The 24535-nt window shown below is 45.6% G+C and overlaps 1 protein-coding gene across 1 annotated transcript in view; it reads left to right on the top strand.

Moving 5' to 3' along the window:
* ush2a (Usher syndrome 2A (autosomal recessive, mild)) overlaps nucleotides 1–24535 on the top strand; it is a 1196697-nt gene that overhangs the window by 833463 nt on the left and 338699 nt on the right. Inside the window, exon 41 of the mRNA XM_041207243.1 lies at nucleotides 23271–23599. Within this exon, the coding sequence (XP_041063177.1) occupies nucleotides 23271–23599 (329 nt within the window). The remainder of the gene's footprint in view (nucleotides 1–23270; nucleotides 23600–24535) is intronic.

Genomic DNA, 24535 nt, shown 5'->3' with positions numbered 1-24535 from the left:
GTAGGGTTTCTGCTTTGGGCCCATCGACGATCGAGGAGCAAATTGGACCTAAGCTTGCTCCCGTTTTGAAAAGTGATTTTTTTCCTTCACATTTTTCAACTCAAATCATTTGCATATTGCCAAATTCATGTCTGGCATGAACCAGTACAATCAAGCAGTGTTTTAACATGTTTTTTTTTAAAGTTATACATTAAAATATTCCTTGATATATTTAAGAGTAGTAACTTGGTGTAGCTTGATTAATACAGCTGAAAGTACATTTATCACAAAAAAATATTTTAATCACAATGTCAGTTCATCACCCAAATTCACTTTGAAAAGATATTCAAAACAATTTGTTAAATATATTGTGATACAATAGTCACTTTCTCAGTAAATTTAAGAAAAAAGATTCAATAGCTTTTAAATCACGCCTAGTGATCTTCCTGCATCCAAAATAACCATCTCAATTTTGGAGCCTCCTCAAAGGCCTGCAAAAGACTGCAATTCATGGAAATTTCCAAAGATGCTTGAGAGCTGGGCTGGCTTCTAGCATGATGTTTTTTAAACTAACGCAAAAGACCGTGGAAACTTCAGTTGTACTAAACATTAGTTGTCCTTGAAATTCTGCAATCTTTTGTGCAAGTTATGCCAATTTTGGACAAATCATGTCAAAAATCTGCAAAACTGAGCAGAAATTCTACCACAAAATCTTTAGACATAAAAACTTGAAATTAAAGATTTTAACATTTTTATCGTGTTTTGATGACATCTTTCTATATACAACAATTTGTCAGAACTGATTGACTTGTGTGTAAACTTGAATCAAGGAAATGTGCATCTTCAAACAGCTCAGATTCTGATTGATCAAGTACACAGATGCTTCTTTATAATTTGACTTGTACCAGTGCCAAATTTAGGGGTATTTGATTCGCCTGAGGATCTCACTGAATATATTTACATATTAAATTATTACACGTGAATTATAGACTAAATCATCTTCAAAATGTATTGTACCTGTATTTATTATCTTAAAATATTGAAATTATAATGAAGATTTCACTGTCATCTAATTCTTTGTTGGGGGAAACACTTATAAGTCAGTTAAAATCTTATCAAGAGATAATTGATTTTCCCACTTAATGTTAAATGAATTAAGATATTACAATGATCAAAATATTGCATTGACAGTCATTTAGAGGGTAAAATAATGTGAAAATGGAATAACCTATTTAAGTTTCTAAAGGATTAGCCCCAAATATTAAAGTAAAAAAATTCTGAGAAAGATTATGACAGTTGTTTCTTTTTTATTGTATTAGTTAATGCACTCCTGTAAATTCCTAGGTGCACTACTTTAATGCAGTTTTGACAATTTCAAATAATATTGCTAATGACTATATCCACAGGGGGATTTTAACTATCATGCTAAAAATAGCAACCAGTGGAACTTCAACCTATATTTTTAATCAGCATGAAAATCTTTTCTTCTAAATATATCTATAACCTATTATTTAAATCAACAATGCTTCATCAAACTTAAATAAATAAATTAACATTGTGTAACTTCGTTTTTCCACAAAACCTTGTTCGCCTTCCAAACCCACGACTGCTACCATCCAGAAGGACAAGGGCAGCAGATGCATGGGAACAGCACCACCTGGAAATTCCCCTCCAAGCCACTCATCATCCTAATTTGGAAACATATTGCCATTCCTTCACTGTCGCTGGGTCAAAATCCTGGAACTCCCTCCCTAACAGCACTGTGGGTGTACCTACACCACAGGGATTGCAGCGGTTCAAGAAGGCAGCTCACCACCACCTTCTCAAGGACAATTAGGGATGGGCAATAAATGATGGCCTAGCCAGTAACACCCACATCCCATGAATGAATTTAAAAAAAATTCCCTTAAAAAAGACAATAGTCTCTGTTTCAGCCAGTCTCTATATGCTAATCATTCCATACCACTACTAGGAATTGTCTCCTAATCTCTTTCCTCACTATCTTCATGACACTTTTAAATTGACGCCACTTCATCAGTGAATTCTCCCAATCAGAGAAATAGACTCGGGATGGTGCAACCTCTTTTGTTCCACCACCGTAACTTCAGCAGAATTGCAGTGCAAACCTCACTTATGCATGTAAATGAGTTTCCTATCATACTTTGGGAAAGTCAGTGGTAATAGAGTGGGTGTAACACCATGGAAATTTCCAGCCATAAGAGTTAATTTTAATCTGGAATGAGTTTTGGAAAGGCGGAGTATGGGTTTAGTGTAAATTGCACTTGCTAGTCTATGGATAGGAGGTCTTGTGGTGTAGTGGTAGCATCCCTACCTTTGAGCCAGAAGTTCCAGGTTTGAATCCCACGCTGGGACTTAATGGCCATAGAGGAACATTCATAATGTGGCCAGACAGGTTGATTATCAACCTGCAGATTCTTCCAATATGTCTATGGCAAGGGTTAAGGGTAGGAGAATTGCCAGGTCAGGAAGAATTTGCAGAAGGTAAATCATTGCAATAGCAATCACCAAGCCCAAACACACGGGACAGAATTTTGCCCTTGATGGGCGGGCGGGCCGCACCAGCTCGGCCGCGGGCGGGCAGCCGATCACCGCTGCCAAAGCGGGCCCCTCCGCCATTTTAAGCGGGCCAGCCAATTATGTGAAAATGTCGCACGAGATGGGACATGTTAATGAAATAAACTTTATTAAACATTTTTTAAACCGCTATCAAACCTCATCCCACCACTGGATGAGGTTTGTAAAAAAAATCACCTACCCGCCTGCCTGCTGGGCCCGTGCACCGAGCCGAAGTTCGCATGAGCCCCTCAAAATTGTCGATGATTGGCAAGATAAGGGCCTTAATGAGGTCTTTAATTAATGGCGGGTGCATGTCCCGCTGCATAGCATGCCCGCTGACCAAAATATCGCGATGCTGCGTGCTGACGTTGAGACGCTCGCGCAACATCAGCACGCGACATTTTAAGCGCAGGCGTGCGGTCTCCGACACCCGCACGCCAACCTGAAGATGCTGCCCATGAGGTGAGTTTATCCAGCCCCGCCCACTGCTGGGATCGTCCGGCCCACTGAAAGTCTTTTTGGACTTTTTGCTGGTCCGCTGAATCACCCACAGCATGCTCCGCCAGGGCAGGGCCAGAAAATCCCGACCATAGAAGCCCATGGTTGCCAATACCGTCTTAGGGCATGGTACCTGAAGAGAGATGACAAATTTGAATTAAATTAAATTCAATAAAATTGAATTAAATTCAGAAGGCAGCTTGCCTGCTGCCTACATGCTCACCCCTGCCCCCTCTGCAATTTCACCAGTAGTCAGGGTCATATTGGGCATAACGGCCAATTCAGACCATTAAGTGGGCAATTAATTTCCATAGGATTACCAGGTACCTGGCCCACCTGTGAGCCGCCCCAAAGTTTTAACCCCCACAGGTTGCACTTCCCCCACTGGCCTCTCAAATCCTCGTCCCTTTTTGCCAGCTTGGAATTTAGCGAGACCCCAAAATACTTACCCAAGTCCTGATTCAACATCACAGTCCTGTGTTCCGAGGTATTGGAGCTGCTGGCCTCTAAGTGGCTGGCAGTTCTCTGAGGGGGGACTCCCTGTTCTTGAGGGGAGGAAGTCCCTCCAGTCTTTTAAAGGTCATTGGCAGCTGGTGGTTCCCTTGGCAGGCTCCACACCCCCCCTTCCTACTCAACATTTTAGCCAGTGGGGGTGGGAAACCTGGTGCCTCCTATAATTGAGGCCCTTGTTTGAGTTCCAAGATATCCGCTGACCGGTAGTAGTTGGCTGATGTTTGGAAGAGAAGGTTTAAGCTGTCAACGGATACCAGCCAGCACCAAGGGAAGGCTTGTGAGCAATACTAAGTCATAGGGAGAGTCCAGCTAGGGACTGTCTTACAAGAGGGAAGATTGGGGCATGGTGAGTCTATGGCAGGAGTAGCTGCGACTTTCCTTGTCAGTCCCAGCTCAGCATGCTTGCTCCTCTTGGTCTCGAGAAGGAAAGTTTTATGTTTACTTTGAAGAGCCTCTTCTGTTTGCAGACCTGCTTCACCAGGCAGGAAAATTATGGTACTTTCCCTGCTCATGTGAAAATGCAATGAAGGCCCTTTTGGTGGAATCGGACCCCAACTCACATAAATTCATGAAGTCCTCACCTGCTTCAGGCAGACACCTGCAGAGTTCTGTTAATTAGAATAGGAAATCTCGCAGCTAGTAATGAACCTGCTCATATTTAATTCCACACTCACAAAGTTTATACTGACCAGGTATGGTTAAAATCCACTCTGCAATCTTTTCCTATTCAATCTATTCAATCATTGAGCCCATTGAGGCCACAGTAAAAGTCCCAGTCTAAATTGAAAGACTATTTTCACAGAAGCAGCTGAGAATTGGGAGCCCTCAGTTCCCTGGTTCTGTGAGTATAACTATGTCAGGCTGCTGCTTGATGAGCTGTGGGACAGCTCTCCCAATTTTGGCACAAATTCCCAGATATTAGTAAGGATGGCTTTGCAGGGTTTTGGGTGTACCATTGTTGTTTCTGGTGCCTAAGTCGATGCCAGTGGTTTGTTTATTTTTATTCCTTTTTTACTTTTCTGTACTGTACACCTGGTAGTGCAACTGAGTAGCTTGCTATTTCAGGGGACATTTAATGCAACGTAAGAATCAATCACATTGCTCTGGGTCTAAAGTCACATGTAGGCCAGTCCAGGCAAAGATGGCAGATATCCTTCTCTAAAGGACATTAGTGAACCAAATGGGTTTTTATGACAATCAATAATATTTTCATGGCGTTATTTTTGAGATTAGTTTTCAATCCAGATTTTTATTAATAAGTTTAATTTATTTCTTAAATAAATTTAAACTCCATCAGCTGCCATGGTGGGATTTGAATCTGTCTCCATAGGGCTTTAACCTGGATCTTTGAAATGCTAGTCAAGTGTCACTACCACTATGCCATCATCTCCCCAGGAGGTAAGTCAATGGCAAGGAAAGTGTGTAAAATTTTATTTCAATTGTTTGAGCTGGCTGAAAGGTCTCTGCACTGCTTAAAAGCTGCAGGAGTCATCAAGGGAGGGTGAAATGACAGGGGTAAGGTCTCTGGCACCTCAATGGCATCGAGTACAAGTGGCATTGTCCGGGCATTGGGGCATTGAACCAGACTAGTGGCAACATCATCTGGGCAACAGGGAGAGTGCGTCTCCAATCAAACTTACTCCATCATACATTCAGGTCACCAAGGCATTGCAATGGTGGTATGGTCAGTGAGGAAGGGTGCCTGGGCATCAGGAGTACACAGCCATGGAGCCAAAGCCATGGAGGAGAAGAAGAAGAGACTGCCCACAGCATAGGATATACCAGAACAGACAAAGCTGCCTGGATGTGTCAGAAAGACAGTGTCAAAGGAGACTGCAACTCTCCAGGGAGATGGTCACAGACGTCTGTGTCTTTGTCAATGAAGCCAGGCCCTGCCAGTAACAGTCAAGGTAGTTGTGGTTTTGAATTTCTTTGTCTTGGAATCATTTCAGGGCTCAACTACTGACTCTGCGGTATTTCACAGTCAGCTCTACACATCTGCATCATGACAGTCACAGATGCCCTCTTCACCAAGACTAGAGACTACGTCAAATTTCCCACTGATGGGCCTCCCAGACTCAGAGGGCACTTGGAAAATATGGGATCACCGGTTCCAGCAAGTGCAAGGCATCATTGACTGCACCCATGTGGCCATCAGAGCACCAAGTGACAGGCCAGAGATGTTCATCAACAGGAAGGCTTACCACCATGAATGTGCAGCTGGTGTTTTTTTTTTATTCATTCTTTCATTGGATATGGGCATCACTGGCAAGGCTAGCATTTGTTGCCCATCCCTAACCACCCTTAATGAGTGGCTTGTTAGAGCCATTGCAGAGAGCAGTTAAGAGTTGCTTTGAGTCTGGAGTCACATGTAGGCCTGAAGAGGTAAGGGTGGCAAATTTCCTTCTCTAAAGGGCACTAGTGAACCAGTTGGGTTTTTACAACAATCGATAGTTGTCATGGTGACCAACACTGAGACAAGCATTCAATTCCAGAATTTATAATTGAATTTAATTTCCACCAGCTGCCATAGTGGGATTTGAACCCATGTCCCCAGAACATGAGCGTGAGCCTGAGCCACTGGATTACTAGTCCCATTTAGTCCATTACGACTAAGTTACCATCTCCCCATGGTGTGAAAACATGACAAAAAGCCCCTGCAATTCAATGCTAACTGCCAGGATATATATATGTGTGTGTATATATATATTATATATTCTACACTGGTCGAGCTTTCCTCATCTCTTCCATTCCTCGCCCAGCTCTGTGGACAGACTCTAGGTGACAAGGGCTACCCTCTGAGATGATGACTCCCAACACCTGTATGTGCACCATGAAATGTGGCCCAAAGACATTATAATAGCAGCTATATGCTGACAAGAACCCACATTGAGCAGTCCATCAACCTGCTCAAGATACGTTTTTGTTCCCTGGACTGCTCAGGTGGTGCCCTGCAATACTCACCTGCCAGAGTTTAGCTCACTATTATAGTATGCTGTAAGCTTCACAACATGGCCCAGCAAAGGGAAGTGACCCTTGAAGAGGTGGAGAGAGAAGAAAGTATTTTGTCCTCGGAGGAAGAGGATGAGCAGAACATGGGAGAGGGTGGGGTAGAAGGTGCAGAGAGCTTTCTGCTGCGTGAGCTGGCCTGGGCCATGGTGTCACAACAAAGTCTATCCAGGAAACTATTAAAGTGAGGGAAAATCGACAAACTAATCAGCAAAGATTCAGAATATGAACTCTGATGCCTGCGGGGCAAATCCCAAGGCTTGTAAATGCAGCGAGCATGTGCTGGCACATGAAAGACAGCCATGCATCCAGCCTATGCAATCTCTCCGTCACTGAGAGATGGATTGCTGTATGTATTCTTCACTGTAACCAGTAAGAAGCTATTGTTTTGTTCACAAACTGTTACTAACGTTTAGCACATAGTTATAAAGAAAATGCATCCCATTTTAACGAATGGTGGATTTATTTACTTGGTGGGTTAAAGTTAATACATGCATGCAGCACCTACAACACACCACAGTGACTCACTGAGTGATTTACCCAATGAGGTGCCCTCTGCGTAAGGGGAACGCACTCCTATGCTGTGTTCCCCTTGTTGCCTCGGAGGAGGTGCAGGAGCAGCAGAGGGGCCAAGGAAGTTTAGGGTGAAGAGGGTGTTGCGAGTATTGTTGGACCCTCATCCTCCTCTAGCACTTCTTCAGCCCTTGGTTGGCACTCCTGTTGGCCTGAGGGAGTCTGCTGCTGGGGCACAGCTACCTTCCCCTCCAACCAGATGTGCGCCATCCTTGCAAATGTCCTGCTCAGGCTGCTCAGTGTTTCATGTATTCCATGGACATCAGTGCTCAGGTTCTGAACTGACTGGTCCAGTCTACATAAAATGCCCTGCGTTATATGTAGGACATCACACTGCCCTTTCATGTATTCCAGTTGCTACCACATATTGCTCCCCATGAGGTTAGCCATTCTTTCATGGGAAGAACTCATGTGCTCGGATTCCCAAGAACATGATGGAGCTCATCTGATCCATGAACTCCGCCAGCCAGTTCATGAGCTTGCACAGCCTCAGGCAATACAGAGATGGTCATACATCTGCTCCTGGTTCTTCAAGTACCGAGCCCCAAACTGTGACTTCTGAGGCCCAGCATAACGTCACTGTGACTCTCCTCTCCCCTCCAAAGGGAATTGTCCACAGACCCCTCTGCCTCAGACACCTCCTCCTGCATGCCAGTGCTATGGTCCTCACCAGGTTCCATCATTTCGACATGCACACATGGAGCCACCAAGGTACTAGTATCTGCGCTGGTGGATAGTGCACTAGTCAAATGTGACGGTACATCCTCACATCTCTTCCTCCAGCTGCTGTCCGAGCAATTCCTCAGAGGTATGAGGTGGCCTGAGATTGCTGGGACCTGTGTGAGACACAAAAGGAATTGATGAGAGTTAGCCTTGGAGACCCTGAAGGCTCTGCAGCGCTGAGGTATTCCACACCAACCAGTGCTCAGCATGATTTCAATGAAGCGTTCTGTGCTGCCACTGGCCTCCCCTCTGCCTCCCCCAAGTCCCCGCCTGCACCATGCCACATAAATGCATGGGCCTCTTCACTGGCCATGTGCAAATCGGATGACGGTCACCAACCTTCTCCTGTGGGACCATGGCTATCGCCACAGCCACCTCCTCGATGGCCTTGATGGTTCTCATCGCTGGGGTCCTGGCTCCTGGTCTGGGCCATTCCTTGGGTATTCTGCGCCTGTTTCTCCTGCAAGGACAAGAAGGAGAGGGGGGATAAGATACTGCAGTCTTGCATGGAGACGGGCAGTTCCCCCAGATGGAGAGCTGGAGCATGTTGGAGTTGTCATCAGTCCTAATAAACATTATAGACTGAATTTTGCTGATTGGGCGGATAGCCTGATGTCAGCTGGAAAGGTGGGCCATCGGCATGCGCAGGCTGCCAGCAAGACAAACTCCTCAATTTTACTGTGGCAGCTAATGCAGTGACTGTAGCCAGGATTGCCACCCTATTAAGCACAGCAACCCAGCCCCAGGAGCTGCCAGTCCAATCAGAGGGAGCTCAGGAGCCTCAGCAATGCTCCCAGGAGTGGTCATCACTTCTCAAGCAGGTAGGCTACTTCGACCTACAACAGGAAAGTCAAAAGAAGTATTTTTTAAAACTGCAAGTGATGGAGGGGAAATCCCTCCGAGGAAATGGCTGGGGGAGCGGGAGGTGACGTTCCTTACCGCAGCCCCCTCTTTGTTTCAAAAACCCTTCTGCCCCAGGCTGCTGCTGGGAGGCTGTCTGCATTCAGCTGGCTATCTCCTCACATTGCAGCGGGGCAATCCATCATAGCAAAATGCTGATGGCCTAGTAAAATAGCTCTTAATTGGAACTTTGCATGTTTAAATTGGCTGCCCATCTCCATGGTGGTCAGACTGCCCAATTCCAGTCCCCCCAACAGTAAAATTCCTCTTTCCATCTCTTGGGGGCTGGTAAAATGCTGCTAAATGCTGCAAAGTCTCGCTGAGGCTGTGAGTGCACTGGCAACATATGGTCCTCCAACAGTGAGGAGCAGCATGCGTCCTGTGTCCCTTCAGCTGCTGGAAGTGTTGCAGGCTGTATGCCCAAGGTCCTAGCCTACTTCTTGCAGATCCCTCTTACCTTTCCACACCACCAAAGGTCATTGAAGTGCATGCGGCACTGGAGCCATATCCGGCGATGCTCACCGGTGACACTGACACGCTTGCAATGTCGATCCACGTCCTTTTGGCAATTGACGGTGAGAATTTTCAGCACTCAGAGAATATTATGTCCCTCCTTTGCACGACCTTATCCCACGAGCACCTAGAGGTCCACATCTGTGAACCTTGGGGCTGGCATGCAACACTCCAGCTGGCTGCTGCCTGACTGTGGCATTCTGGTTTTGGAGTGTACAAATTACCAAAGTCAGAATGTGTGTTTTGCTTCATAACCAGTACAGCATCAGGTGGTTCAATGCGCATGAATGTGAGAGGCTAGTGAATTGTTGGGTTTCTTACAAGTGATGGGTGGATTGTGTGAAGGCTTGGTTGCTGAAGTGCTCATGTGTGCAGGCCATTATGGAATGGGTTCCTGCTGGGTGGCAAGGTATTTGGGAAACAGATCTGGCATGGTATGAAGTTAGGAGTGCCTAGTGCATTGTACAGTTAGAGTCCTCATATTTGAACACTGGTCAGGTGGAGTTACTGGGAGAGTCACTTAACTTCATGGATGTCTGTGGACACTTTCAGTGATGAGCTGAGACAGGCTGGGCTATCAGTTTAGTTGTGAGTGGGCTCTGAGGCAGCAGAATAAAGGCACCAAGGAGTCTGGAATGGTTTGATTATTTCATAAGGGCTCAATGTTGCTGGGCCATCTTTTAAAGGTGCATTCCGATATTGCACAACCAAGAGAAATAAAGTGTGAAGGTCAGTACTCACAACATGATCTGCAGATAACACTTTTAAGAAGCCTCAATATCTGCCAGCTAGGACTTCAATGAAGCTTCAGTTCTTAAACAAAGATGGCAGCCAAGGTGGGACTTTCATCGGAATCGCCACATCTCCATTTCAGGTTGGGTCTGCCGACCACATCGGTAGACCAGCATCTTGGTTAGTTAAGGCCCCCCAACATTATGCTACTCGGCAGCCTGGAGATGAAGGCAGGAACACGGCCCCGGCTCCCGATTCCTACCACCCTTAGGAAAATTGGACCTAAATTGTTTCCAGTCTGTCATCAAACATATAATCTGTGCTGGTACATTTTCAGTTTCATCATTTGCTTTAATTTTTCTAATACATTTCTTATAAGACCGTTCATCAATTACCTTTTGAAAATCCACATAAGGCTATGTTGCCCTTATCTATCCAACCCAGTAAATTCCTCAAAAAACGTTGCAACCTTTAGTCAGTGAATATTTCCAGCCATTATCCTGAGTCAAAAAATATAAACAGAGATAACAAAAGGTTCTATGCAAGTGCAGAAATACAACACTGGTTCTTGACACATAAAGTAGATAAGATTGTTAGCAAATGTGCTGAATGCAATCGTGGAGCCACATAAGCCAATTGCTAACATCAATAGTGTATGGAAGAAAAACGACAGAATCAGATTGTCCTTCAGTTGAGACTTGTTTATACAGTGCTATGGAGACTGGGTTTCAAACATTGGCTTCCACTATGGATAGCGAGGTCAGATTTACTCCCCTTGAGATACTATTACTGTATTTGTAATGGGTGCATGGATGAATATTTACATTTTTGCCTGTGTTGCTTTTCTGGAATCATTGCCATCAAAATAAGTAAAATCTGTCAGGAATCTAACCTACATGACCCATTCACGAAGTTTCTCTTATGGCAATTCCATTATTCTGTCAACCATAATACTTTTCTTTGTGCCTCTTTTCAAAATCCATTGAGAATCCCAATTGGTGCTAACTATAACAGAAAGATTAATGTTATCAGGATGTACATAATTCATTTTATAGTGTACCAACCATTTTCCACAGGATATATATGTTTCACAATTTACCTATAATAGGCTAGATTTTCTGATGATGTGGACGTTTTGCAGAATCAGGCCTCTGACCTTGCATGCTGGTTTTTTTTTTCTCTAGATTTACTGATGACCCTTTTTGCTAGGAAAAGGTGGGCCTTGATTTGCATGTGCTCAACCTGCTTTACAAGTAAAAATTATGCAAATTGTGCCCCATGCTGCAAACTGTAACTTTGGGCAAGGCAGCATCCCATATGAGCCACTTGCCCATAATAAACAGGCATAGTCATTTCCAAGCTTATTTTGTCTGCATTGGGGATTCATTTTAAAATCACCTTCCTATAGCTTGCATTGAAACTATTTCACAATAACTTATATGACTGATCATTTTATTAACTACTTCTATTGGTTTTCATCCCTTTTAAATCTCCTTCTTTGGCTGAATGTCTAATTTTGTTAAATCATATTACTGTGAAGCACCTCGGGTCATTTTACTACATCAAATGTGCTACAATGTATAAACACTTCATTTTGCCAGAAGAGGGAAATTCTGTAAACTACATATTGTTTCTGAATGTTGCAGTAAAGCTCAATAGGAAGATGGGTATTCCTTTTGCCATTCCAATGAACTCAATTACTAGGTACAGAAGGCCAATTTAAGAAGGCTCGCCATCTTCAGGTGTGGGGAGGAAATGCAGTATTTTGCAAGAGCTGAGATTTTTTTTATCAGCCCTCTCTGCTGCCCTCTCTGTTGGAGAAGTGTAAATAAAGTTTGTTCATTAATGGCCAACAGCTTGCAATTTGAAACTATCTCTGCGTTTTCCACAGCTGTGGCCTCATTGCAGACCTCCTCCTTCTATGCCAGCTTATTACCTTTGCTCAAAAGCTTGCCTGATTTTATTGTTCTTTAGCCCTCCTACGAAGGTGACATTAAGGTCGATTTCTAAATTCACACCTTACCCACAGTGCTGAGAGAGTTTCTTAAATGTGAGAATGTAATCTGCAATAGTTTCACTTGGAAACTGCTTTCTTTGACAGAACATAATTCTCATTGCAATTTTTTTCTTATTGGCGACATGGCATGAGTCCAGAATTTCATTAATTTCAGCTTTTCCATCAAACTAGGTCTCTGGGACAACATTGGTTAAAAACTACAAAAGCATCTGGCCCATCATAGTGAGGAAAACATATATTTCATCCTCACCTCCTATTTTATTTACTTTCAACCAAATGTGTACCAATCCTCTTTGTTAGGAATTTCCAAGTTGACCCCAAATATGTCTCCAGTACCATTTTTTATCTGCATACTATGCTGACTCACTGGGCTGGATTTTTGCACCAGATGTGGATTGTTTGAGTCAGGATATTATTTGGCTCAATACACCTGCCTTGGCGGAAAAAGTGCTCTGAATGGCATCATTCTTTTTTAACTCCAGGCGTGAAGGGTGGTGGTGGTGGGGTGGCTGGGGGGAATGGTATTGAGTGGGGATGAAGTCAGGAATGCCGCCCCCAGACAGAGATCAGAGGCAACCACAGGAGCTGTCAAATGCTGGGGCAGGCTGCTTAGAGGCCTGCCTTGATTTTCTGGGACTTCACCCCAGTTGTTTCATCAATATTAAACCCTTTAGTCCTCACCCCTTACACCCAATCATTCTTGTACCCACTATCTATCCTCGCATCCGTGCCAACTCATGCCCCCAACCCAGCCCCCATGGCATCTCATATCCTCCATGCCAACACACATCACCCACCCACCACCATGGCTCTTTATGGCCTCAATTCCAACAAATGCCTGCACCCACCTCCATAGCCCCTCATAGCCTCCATGCCCATATCCATGGGCAGACCTCAGGAGGCATGTTGAGATAAGATAAAATAAGTTCTAAATATCTATTACAGCCTTCATTATAATAAAGAACATTCCCACACTTAATCCCTTATCAAAACAGATTTATATTCATAACCCCACATCAAAAACTGCTAATCCTTCAATAAATTCTTTGAGCTGTCAATCAAACTGTAAACTCATAACAACGCTGCTGGGATAGTTGTAGGTCATGGAAAGCTGCCAACCATTAATAATTACATAATGATAGCCCTTGGAGTGATGTCAACAAACAATAATTGTAACTGCTACAACTATTTTTCCAACTCTCACTTACACAGCAGGCTGTTTTTGTTCAACTTTTTAAAGAGCTGTGGATTTAAATAACCTCATAACTTGAGATTTTTCAACTCTCACTGACACAGGCAGGCTTTTTTTAAATTGTAAAATGTTTGGGATTTAAATAACTTGACAGTTCTTACATACCTTACCCATCCTTCATGAGCATTTTTTACATCTCCTCTATAAATTTGTGACTCCCGCACTGCAGCTTAAGGCCCTTGCTACAACAAAAATGTGGTCTGTTTGAAGCAGCACAGAGTTCAAATAGCCTAGCTGAGTTCTGGTTTCCCTCATCGGTGAGTCAATTTTGCACTTTAATGGTCAATTCCCAGAAATAATCCGGGAATCATTCATTCTGTTGCAGTTCATAATTTCCCAACTCCTTGAGGGAATCCCTCAAATTCAATCATTGTCTTTTTGTAGACCAGCATTACCGTTTGCAGCCCCAGTTCATGATATCAATCAGAAATCTGAATACAGCAGTATAGCACCAACACAATGAGGCTCATGTGACTACCAGAATTTCTGTAGAGCAGGCTTGTCCAACCGATGGCCAGCAGACCACAACCCAGCTGCAAAGCCTCTGTATCAAACTGCTGAGCCAGTTCAAACTACAGGTGAGTTAATTGAAAGTTTCTGCAAAGAGCTGCTCCACCCATCACAGGCTGCTTCTGCCCCAAGTTTGCTATCAGCAGCAAATTTGGGAGAAAAACAGCCTCTGATTGGAGGAGCAGCGAGCAGTGGGAAGATGAGTAGCTTCACTTTGTTTTCACAGCACGCGCTCTCTCTATCTTTGGCCACACTCTCCCTCTCCTGCCCTTCCCTTCAGGCGCCAGGCCCCTAAAGGGCCAAAGGTGCCAAGATGGTGAAGTGGGCCAGGAAGGCCCCAAGGAACAGACACATTGTAACAACACAGCCTGCCCTGTTCCCCACCCACCCGGGGTAGCTGGAGCCCTAGACAGGGCGGAGTGAGGAAGTACATCCCTCCAGTGTCCCAGATAACTTCTCGGTGGTAAGATGTCCAAACTTTGCAGGCCCAGGTGGGGTGTGAGTGAATCTGTGTGAGTGAGTCTGAATGAGTAGGTGAGTTTGTGTTAGTGAGTGTAAGCCTGTGTGAGTGAGTGAATCTATGTGAGTGACTGAAGGAGTCTGAGTGAGTAGGTCAGCCTGTGTGAGCCTGTATGAAAGTGTCTGAGTGAGTGAGTCTGTATGAATAAGTGAATGGCTCAGTGTGAGTGAGTGATTCTATGTGAGTGAGTAAGTGGTGAACGAATGAATCTGTGAGTGAGTTTGTATGAGTGAGTCTGTGTAAGTGAATGAGTCTGTGTGAGTGTATCCGAGTGGGTCATTGACTGTGTGAACGAGTGAGTCTGTGGAAGTGTGTCTGAGTGAGTGAGTGCATGAGCGAACGAGCCTGAGTGACTCTGAATGAATGTGACTTTGAGTGAATGAGTCTGAACGAGTGAGTGAGTGAGTCTGTATGAGTGTATCTGAGTGGGTCATTGACTCTGTGTGAGCAAGTGGGTCTGTGTGTGTGTCTGGGTGAGTGAGTCTATGTGAGTGAGTGAATGAGCCTGTGTGAATGAGTGTGTGAGCGAGCGAATCTGAGTGAGTCTGAATGAGTCTGAACGAGTGAGTGATTCTGAGTGAGTGAGTGAGCCTGAGCAAGTGAGTGAGTCCGGGTTAGAGAGTGAATGAGTGAGGCTTGGTGAGTCTGGTTGAGTGAAAAAGTGAGAGCAAGAACCCTGAGACTGGGAATGAGCTGGAATACGCACACTGCCCTCCTCTTCCTCCCTCCCAAAAACCGATCCACAATGCAGTCCAGGAGAGGAGGGAAACCCAGCCTGACCCCAGCTTTTGTATGAATTCCACTGAGGCCAGCATGGAGTGTGTGTCACCAGAGGCAAATGCAAAGTCAGTGTTAGTTAAAACAAAAGCCTTGGCCCAGCCCTGGTCCTCACCCCTTCCCTGGTGACCGGGGCCTAGTCTGTCTCTCTCTAGCTCTGCTTCTTAAGCAAAAAGGCAAAAAAGGTTTTATTGGTTAACTCTGCTGCTTGGCATTTTTTAATGGCCATTTTTATTACTTTTTTTTTAAACTATCAAGTTATTGCTTTGAAGTAGACATTTTAAAAAAGTCATGTTTAATGATCTGCCAAACTTTATCTTGACGAGATTTGCTCATTGGCCCCTTGAGTGAAAAAAAAACTTGAAATGAGGCCCCCTGCACAAAAAAGTTGGGCAAGCCTGGTGTAGAACATATCTGTCTGTCCATAATTAGCCATAGTTCACAAGGGACCATAGGCATCTCTGTCCATTTCGGAGAAAGAGAGAGACAAGTAGTTATTGCTTGAGGGTCACCAGTCCACATCTAGCATGGCTGAGCAGGAATCTCTCCTGTTCTTACTACCAGCCATGGGCAATTTGGAAAAATTAGCAAGCTGATTACCAACCTGTTGAATTGTGTCATGAACGGCCCACCCATGGCCAACAAGGGGTAGAACTTGAACTTCTGGCTTAATTGCAGGGATGCTACCTGCGGAGCTACATGACCTCCTTAGAGCATATTACTGGTAGGCTAAAAGACTGGTTCCATTATTTAGGTTGTTTGGGGTAGATGTTTTTGTACCGTTCAGCCAAGGTGAGCAAAATAATCACCAACATATGAATTAGGAGCAGGAATAAGCCATTCAGCCCCTCAAACCTCCTCTGTCATTCAATAAGATCATACCTGATCTGATTGTGGCCTCAGCTCCACTTTCTTTCCTACCCCTTTACCCTTTGACTCCCTTGTCAGTCAAGAATCTATCTATCTAATTCAGCCTTAAAAATATTCAATGACCCTGCTTCCACTGCTCTCTGGGGAGGAGTTCCACAGATTCACGACTCTCCAAAAGAAAAAACTTCTCCTCATGTCCATCTTAAATGGGAGACCCCTTATTTTTAAATTGTGTCCCCTAGTTCTGGTCTCTCCCGTGAGGGGAAACATCCTTTCAGCATCCACCCTGTCAAGTCCCCTCAGGATCTTATATGTTTCAATAAGATCACCTCTCATTCTTCAAACTTCCAATGGATACAGACCCAACCTGTCCAACCTTTCCTCATAGGATAACCCCCTCATTCTAGGGCCAGAATTTTCCCATGTAAAATGACGCACAGTGACGTCGGGCGAACGTCCTGACGTCACCGCACACCATCGTGATGTTTCATTGGGCGGGCACGCAATGATATCCGATGCACATCTGCCATTAATTAACGGGCCCTTGAGGCCCCAATCGACAGTGATCTTTGGGTCGGCACATGGACGCAAAGGGCAGGCGGGTAGGACATATTTGTACAAACCTCATCTACGGGTGGGATAAGAGGGCTCAGTAGGAACGCAAATGTGCTCTGTCAAGTATTGATTTTTTCAAAGTTACTGACACTTGCCTGTGTGATCTGCAATATCTCAGAATGCATACCAGCAGTTTGGTCTGGACTGACAACCTTTAGGTCAGCACTCTGCAGTGAGGACTTTTTTTTGGGCCTGCAGGTTTTAGGAAGCCTTCCCTTAGCCTGGGAATTGGAGCTGAACTCCCCACTGGAGGTACCTCCTCTGAGGATGAAGGGAGGGCTAGAAGGGGGAGGAGGCCAGAAGTGCACAATCAGCCTCCAGGGGAGCCACCTTTGTGAGGACAGGAGCAGGCACAAGGGGTACAGGACCAAAAGGAAGTCCAAGGCAGAAGAGGCCACAGAAGACACCACTATCCTGCTGCTAGGGTATACAGGTGGTGAAGCAGCTATCTCAATATGTCTGAGGAGCAATGCCGAAGGAGGCTCCGTCTCTCAAGGGAGACAGTCACCTATGCCTGTAAGATGATAGGGCCTGAGATCTCTGTGAACTGTGTGGGTGGACATCCCATGCTAGTGGCTCCAAAGGTCACAGCTGCCCTCAACTTCTATGCCTCTGGCCCCTTCCAGGGCTTGTAGGTGATCTTTGCGGTGTCTCCTAAGCAGCTGTCCACACTTGTGTCAAGCAGATTACAGACGCTCTGTTCAGGCGTACATTGACCTTCATCCTCTACCGTTGGGACCAGGCAAGCCAGATACAGCGAGCCAGAGGTTTCGCGACCATTGCTGGTTTCCCCCGCATCCAGGGTGCAATAGACTGTACACATGTGGCCATCAAGGCACCAGCAGGTAAACCCGGTGTCTCCGTCAACAGGAAGGGCTTCCACTCCATGAAAGTGCAGATAATGTGTGATCACGGGATGCTGATTCTACAAGTCTGTGCAAGGTACCCAGGCAGCTCCCACGATGCCTACATCCTCAGACACTCCCAGGTGCCGAGGCTCTTCAGTGCTCCAGCTCAGCTTGATGGATGGCTGCTGGGTGACAAGAGCTATCCCCTCAGAAGGTGGCTCATGATGCCTCTCTGCCATCCCAGAACAGAAGCTGAGCAGTGGTACAATAGGAGGCACGCCTCCATAAGGGCTGTGGTGGAGAGAGCCATTGGTATTCTCAAGATGCGCTTCCGATGCCTGGACCGCTCAGGGGGTGCACTCCAGTACACCCCAGATCACACGATGCACACGATGAGCCCAGCAGTGAGTCCGAGGATGAGCACGCACAAGGAAATGCTGAGGGGGTAGAGGTTGACCTCGGCATACTCCAGGGAGGCAGGGACACTTGGGAGGCTTCAATCCAATGAACCTTCAGCTAGCACACCACATATGGACCTCCAGGACAAGCCTGTGCTGCAGGCTCCATACTCGATACCTAAGTGCAAAATCTGCCTGGATAGGAACATTAACTAAGAGCCTTGTTAATAAAGCTGAATGTCCCACGAATCACTCGTAACATTTTTGGAAACCATCCACCTGCAGATAGAAACAGGAACCCTCAGCCATGGTGACAGGCCTGAATTTAATATTACAACCAAAGGAACTTAAGAAAACAAAATGACAAAGGTGCTAAAAATCATACCAACTCATAAAGACCTCATTGCCAGCTAACACAAAAGCACCAGTGATAAACCCGTGGTGTGCCTTATGTTTATGTTTTCAGGTGCTATGTCTTGGTGCTGCCCCCTTGCTGGGAATTGCATCTGAGCCAGCCTGCTGACTCTGCTGTCCTGTTGGCCTCAATGACCTTGGTGGTCGCCCTCTGGCCCGTGGAGCCTGTGCTGGTCCTGCTTGGGAGGGAGCTACCAGTTCCACAGCTGCCAACTCCCCAGTCGTCGCAGCCTCATCGGATGCAATAGTCACTGGCAGAGGGGCGGAGGAGCTGCTGCCATCACCTGGAGCACCCTGAGAGGAGCCCACAGAGATGACAGGCAGCTGCTGTGCTGACGACGTGAGGTTGCTTCAGCCCTCCCTAATCACCGTAGATGGATGGGCACCGAGCTAGGAAACTTGGTACCCAGACCATCTCCCGCATTGGCACTGACCAGCTGAGGTCAGTGTTGGTCTGAGGGCTTGCTGGTCCGAGTGCATCACCAGGAAGCCCTGATTGGTCTCCTGGAGGAGCTGCTTCATGAGAGTTGCCACTCTCTCCATGGAGGACGCATGGTGCTCGGCCATGAGGCTCATTGCTTCAGCAATTGTCCGCGTAGACTCCTCCACCACAGACACCAAGCCAAGCATAGCCTCATGTATCTCCCCCAGATGCTCCCACACACCCAGCCACATTTCCTGCGTTTGCTGCGTCATGGACGACTCCAGAGGCACATCATCAGGCACCGACTGAGCATGTGCCTGGTCCCCTGCAGTCCTCTGACTGCTGGCACCATGGGCACTCTCTGTCACTGCCAGCTCCTCCAGTGACTGTGAAGTGCCCTCACCGCTGTGCCCTGGGACATTAGCTGATGTTCTAATTCCCACTGAGGTGCTAATATCTGCGCTGGTGCCTGCCTGACAGAGATGGTGTGACACTGGTGAGTCCATGACTTCAGGGCCCTCAGGTGTGAGAGGCGGCCTCTGCTGTTCCTCCTCCCGGCCCTGCTTCGCTGATGCTGAAAGGAAGAACAAGGACATCGGATCTGTTAGCGTGGAGACAATGTCAATGTGCATCCCTATCCCCCAGATCTTTATGCGCTCATCCTTCCATAAGCAATGGCCAAGCCATGTTGCAAACTTCAATCACTGAACATTCAGCACTGCCATGACTGCTGGGAGAACAATGGTGACCTCACTGCTGGGCAAACATACCTGCCCATGGCACCCCAGTCTCGGGCACATGGTGCCTCTCCAAATCTTGGGCCTCATGCTCGAAGCGGCTGAGAATCGCTAACCGTGCCGGCCCACCGCCAGTCCTCACTCGCTCAGCGGCATTATGTACATTCTTCTCCTGAGAGGGAGAGAAGAGCATTGATTAATGCTACTTGTACCTGGACTCTCTTTGCAGACGGCCCACCCCAAACAGAGTGGGAGATATCAGGGCTCCAGTGCCTCCTCACCCCACTGCTGCCAGAGATGCTAGGCCTGTGTGTCCCCCCCCCAGCCGTTGGCCAAATGCTGCCTACATCACATTAGGCACCACACTCCGTCAATGATTCAATGTAGTCATTACACTCAGACTTGGGTTGGGGGTTGGGGGGTGGGGGGGGGGGGGGGTGTGCCAAGGGGGAAAGCCTACCTACTGGATTAAGTGACTAATGCCAACATGGTACTCGCCCTTCCTGAGCGCAACAGGTCGTTGAAGTGCTAGCGACACTGGATCCAGGTGTGCCGCACCATGTCGTGGGAGCTTACCACCTCCTCCCAGACACATTTGGTCATGTGGGGGTGCCTCCTCCTCCTGTCCTGGAGTACGAGGACCTCCCATCATGCTGCCACCTCTCGAGGAGGGCAGCAAGGCAATCATCTGAAAAACGAGGGTCACAGTGCCCCCCTGCCTTACCCTCTTACCTGGCCTGCTCAGCAACAGTGCTCTGGGGAGCCCTTCCACTGGCCACGATTCGCAGCCTTGGAAAGGCCGCAGCAACTTTTTTAAACAGGCCGCCGGGTCGCCATTGGACCCGGCAGTCATTGCTGTCCCGCCACCCCCCTCTCACTCCCCCTGTCCTTGGGAGCCGCGATTCACACTGGGCGGGCCTCAATTGGCCCGCCCACATAAAATGGAGACACAGGCAACAATTAGGCCCGTGCCCGCTCCATCCGCCCAACAGGCAGAAAATTCTGCTCTAGGAGTCAGTTGAATGACCTTCTCTGAACTATTTCTAATGCAATTATGTCCTTTTTTAAATAAGAAGACCAAAACTATACACTGTCCGCTAGATGTGGTCTCATCATTACCCTGTATAACTGTAGCAAAATATCCCTTTTATATTCCTGGCAATAAACAACATTCAATTTGCTTTAAATAAAAACAGAAAATGCTGGAAAAGCTCAGCTGGTCTGACAGCATCTGTGGAGAGAAAGACAGGGTTAACATTTTGAGTCCAAATGACTCTTCTTCAGAGCTAAAGAGATGTAAAAATGTGATGAAAATTATACTGTTTAAGGGGGATGGAGCAGGTGAAGCTGGATAGAAGGTCAACGATGGGTGAAAGCAAAGGAGAGATTGGCAAAGGTATGAACAAAAGGACAAAGGGATGTTAATGGTCATGGTACTGGCTAATGGTGGTGCTGATGATGGCATTAATTTGCCTGCCAAATTACTTGCTGTACCTCCATGCAAACTTTTTTGTGATTCATGTACGAGGACACCCAGATCTCTGTGTACCTCAGAGTTCTGCAATTTCTCCCCATTTAAGTAATAGGCTGCTTTTTTATTCTTTGTGCCAAAGTTGAAAAGTTCATATTTTCCCACATTATACTCCACCTATCAAATTTTTGCCCACTCAATTAACTTACCTATATCCCTTTGCAGACTCCTTCCATCCTCTTAACAGCTTACTTCCCTGCCTATCTTTGTGCTATCGCCATGTGTGTGCATGCTGCAAAATTTCACAATTCAGAGCGGAGTTGGTTATAGGCAATAAGAAACCTCAATGCACCCTGCCAATGATAGGAGGAAAAGTAAGAAGATGCAGCCGGCGTAGAGGCAACAACTATTTAGACAAACCTACTGGAGTGTAATACCCACATTGAATCACTTTGCACTGAGCAGTTATGAATAATCAGTTGAAGCTAACACCATTTGGCCTCAAGAAGAGGGTACACATATCATCTACTGCAGTTCAATTGGTGATGTGCTGCCTCATATTATAATAATTAAAAAAACACAAAAGCCATTCTAAAAAAGCACAATTTATGCAATCAGAAATCAAAATGGCATGTATCTGTTGTTGTCTTCTAAGTAGCCTCTGAGCTGTATGCCCATGCTTCTTTGGGCTGAAATTTCACCATGGAGGTGGGAAACAAGAGCTGAGTCTGTTTTGGGGTCAGAAACTCACATCAGATGGAAAACTGATTCAAGTTCAGATTTTCATAGGGTTGTATTGCAGAGTCCTGCAATGTCTCTCCATTTAAAGAATATGCTGCATTTCTATTCTTCCTGCCAAAGTGGACAAGTTCACACTTGCCCACATTACATAGTTTTTTCCATTTAACCTGTCTGTATCCCTTTGCAGACTCCTTGGGCGGAATTTTACACTGGTGGGATTTTATGGTCCCGCCAAAGTCAATGCACTTTTGAATGGCTCACTGCATTTTATGGCCCTGCCCCCTCCATGACAGGGCTGCAAAATTCTGCCACTTATACTTACTCTTTGACCTATCCTTGTGTCTTCAGAAAATTTAGCAACCATTCATTCTGTCCCGTCATCTAAATCTAGTTAAGGCTACCCCTTTGGTATTTCCTCTCCTACTGCATACAACTAAATCTTACAGTTGTTGTTTGACTGCAAACACCACAGCTGATATTGATACCAAAAGAATGGACATGCAGTAAGCAAAAGATGCATTTATAGTGCAAGGAGACAGGCATTGCTAGTATTAAAACAAAAACAGAATTACCTGGAAAAACTCAGCAGGTCTGGCAGCATCAACCCCAGCAGGCACTTCCCCTCGCATTCTGGTCAAAAACTGATGAAACTTATCCCAAATGTGGTGGGCAGATTTGAACATCAGTTAGATCTAGGATTTGAACCTGCAGTGTCTGATTTTTTAAGCAAACCTTCTTCTAACTCAGTTATTACATTCAGTTATATTTGTAGTTCACTGTGGGCAGGATTCTTAGGTCAGTGTGTGGGCACGATCGGCGGGCCCAGGAGCGGCCGGGGAATGGACCGCCAACTGCGATCGACCCCCGACTGTGATTTCACGCTGGCTGGCCTATAACCAGCCAGCCAGTGTGAACCATGCACTGAAATGCTCAGCGCTGCTGGGTGGGGGCTGGAGGGGGGCAGGAGCTGATGTAAGTGCGGGCGCAGGCGAGCGCTGAATGAAAGCTCCCTGAAGGCAGAGAGCTGCCTCAGGGAGCTGAAAACTTTAAAACCAATAAATAAAGTTTTTAAAATCAGGAATAAAATGTCTATGCATCACAATCGGTCATCTGAACACGTACATGATAAAAATTCTGTCCATACATATTTATTTTTTAAAATTTAATAACAGACACCTCATCCCGCCCTTGGATGAGTTATGAAAAATGCAAAGTGCGCCTGGCCAATTCGCCTGTCTGCCAACCATAAGGTTGGACGGACCATGAAAAAGCGGAGACAATTACAACTTTAATTGCACTAATTGGCCTCTTAATTGTCGGCAGGTGCACTTCCAACCGAAATATCACATGATGACGTCAGCACTCTCACCCGATGTCATCTCACACAATTTCGAGTCCGTCCGGGTCGGGCGCGCACCCGCATGCCAACCTAAAAATCCTGCCCTGTGCGTTATTTGCCGCAATCATTTAATTTTTCAAGCAGTTAAAATACGCGGAGTGAAATAAATATAAAAGTTTTGGTAAAGACATGCTTCTTTGAAAGCCATCTGGCATTAAAATTGGCAGCTGCTAAGCAGTAAGTTAAGTTTATAGTTTACTGACATTTATAAACAGTGATATCAATATGAATCTGGTTACAGAGTGTAACTTTTTTTGCAGGTTACTTGGCGAGCTCCACTGGTGATAAACGGTGAAATCCTTCATTATGAAATCCGAATGCCCAATCCACACATCATAATTTTGAACACCTCCGTGCTGCAGTACACCGTGATGGATCTACTCCCTTCCACCAATTATTCAGTGACAATTGTTGCTTGCACCGGTGGTGGAGGATTCATAGGGGGCTGCACTGAAAGTTTGTCAATTGGAGTAATTACTCACCCCACAATTCCCCAGGGTATTAGCCCCTTGGTTGCAACACCCATTAACGAGTCATTTATTACTGTTTTATGGCAGCCTCCCAAAAGACCAAATGGACCTAATGTAAGGTATGATTTTTCCATCCATTACATTGTTGAGCATCCTCCAATTAGTATTTTTCAGAGAAAGGTAGGCTCTCTGAATGATTCTCTTTTTTAAAGAAACAAACTTTATCAATCATGTGAGATGATCAAGAAATCAGGAGACACAATGAGACAGATTTTAATCCGAGTGGGCAGCTGACAGGCAGAGTGCATTTGCAGCATGCCTATTATTAACTTTGAGGCCAGAGCTATTTTGAGCCCTGGTCTCAAAATAGCTCTGGCCTCAGTTCCTATGAGTGTTGCTCCTGGTGGGATTGCTGAGTGCTCATATTCAGTGCTCATACTATTAGATGGATACAAATCCTGCCACTTCACAGATGTGTGCTCCTAGTGAAGAACAGAGCAGTTTCAGAATGAGAGAGAATGAACAAATTGGAATATTGATAACATGAATCTGTGGCACTAAGGCTTCAATATGGTCGCTGCAATCCAGCTTTCTGCTTTATGTGATGGAGCCAATTAGATTTGTAAGTGAACTTCCAACTGGCAAAACATCTATTCTCTAGGAAGTAGATTTTATGCTAGCATGATTTTGAAAGCCCCATAATGCAGAGCTGGTTGTAAAGAAAGTTGGATTCATTATTAGACAGCCAATTGTTTTTTGAATATACACCAGTGATGCCAACACAGAGCCAAAATTTACTTGATATTTTCATGACCTCCCATCTAATTAATTTAGAGATGCTTTGCATTATCCATAAATGCTCCAAATATGCAATGGCAGGAACTTTGGTACAAGCTGAAGGGAAAATTCAGACACAATCAATTTCAACATCAGGTTTATAATGGTGTTTGGATGTGAACCTCAGATTCATCTTCAGAATAAAGAATCTACAAAACAGTTTCCTGGTCCTTGTCTACTGAGCCAGGATTGTCAGTCTATTATCAATGGGCTCAGTC

Source organism: Carcharodon carcharias, chromosome 2, assembly GCF_017639515.1.
Source record: "Carcharodon carcharias isolate sCarCar2 chromosome 2, sCarCar2.pri, whole genome shotgun sequence".
NCBI classification, from domain to species: Eukaryota; Metazoa; Chordata; class Chondrichthyes; order Lamniformes; family Lamnidae; genus Carcharodon; species Carcharodon carcharias.
The sequence above is the reverse complement of the archived record's forward strand: the minus strand, read 5'-3'. Positions and strand labels throughout refer to the sequence as shown.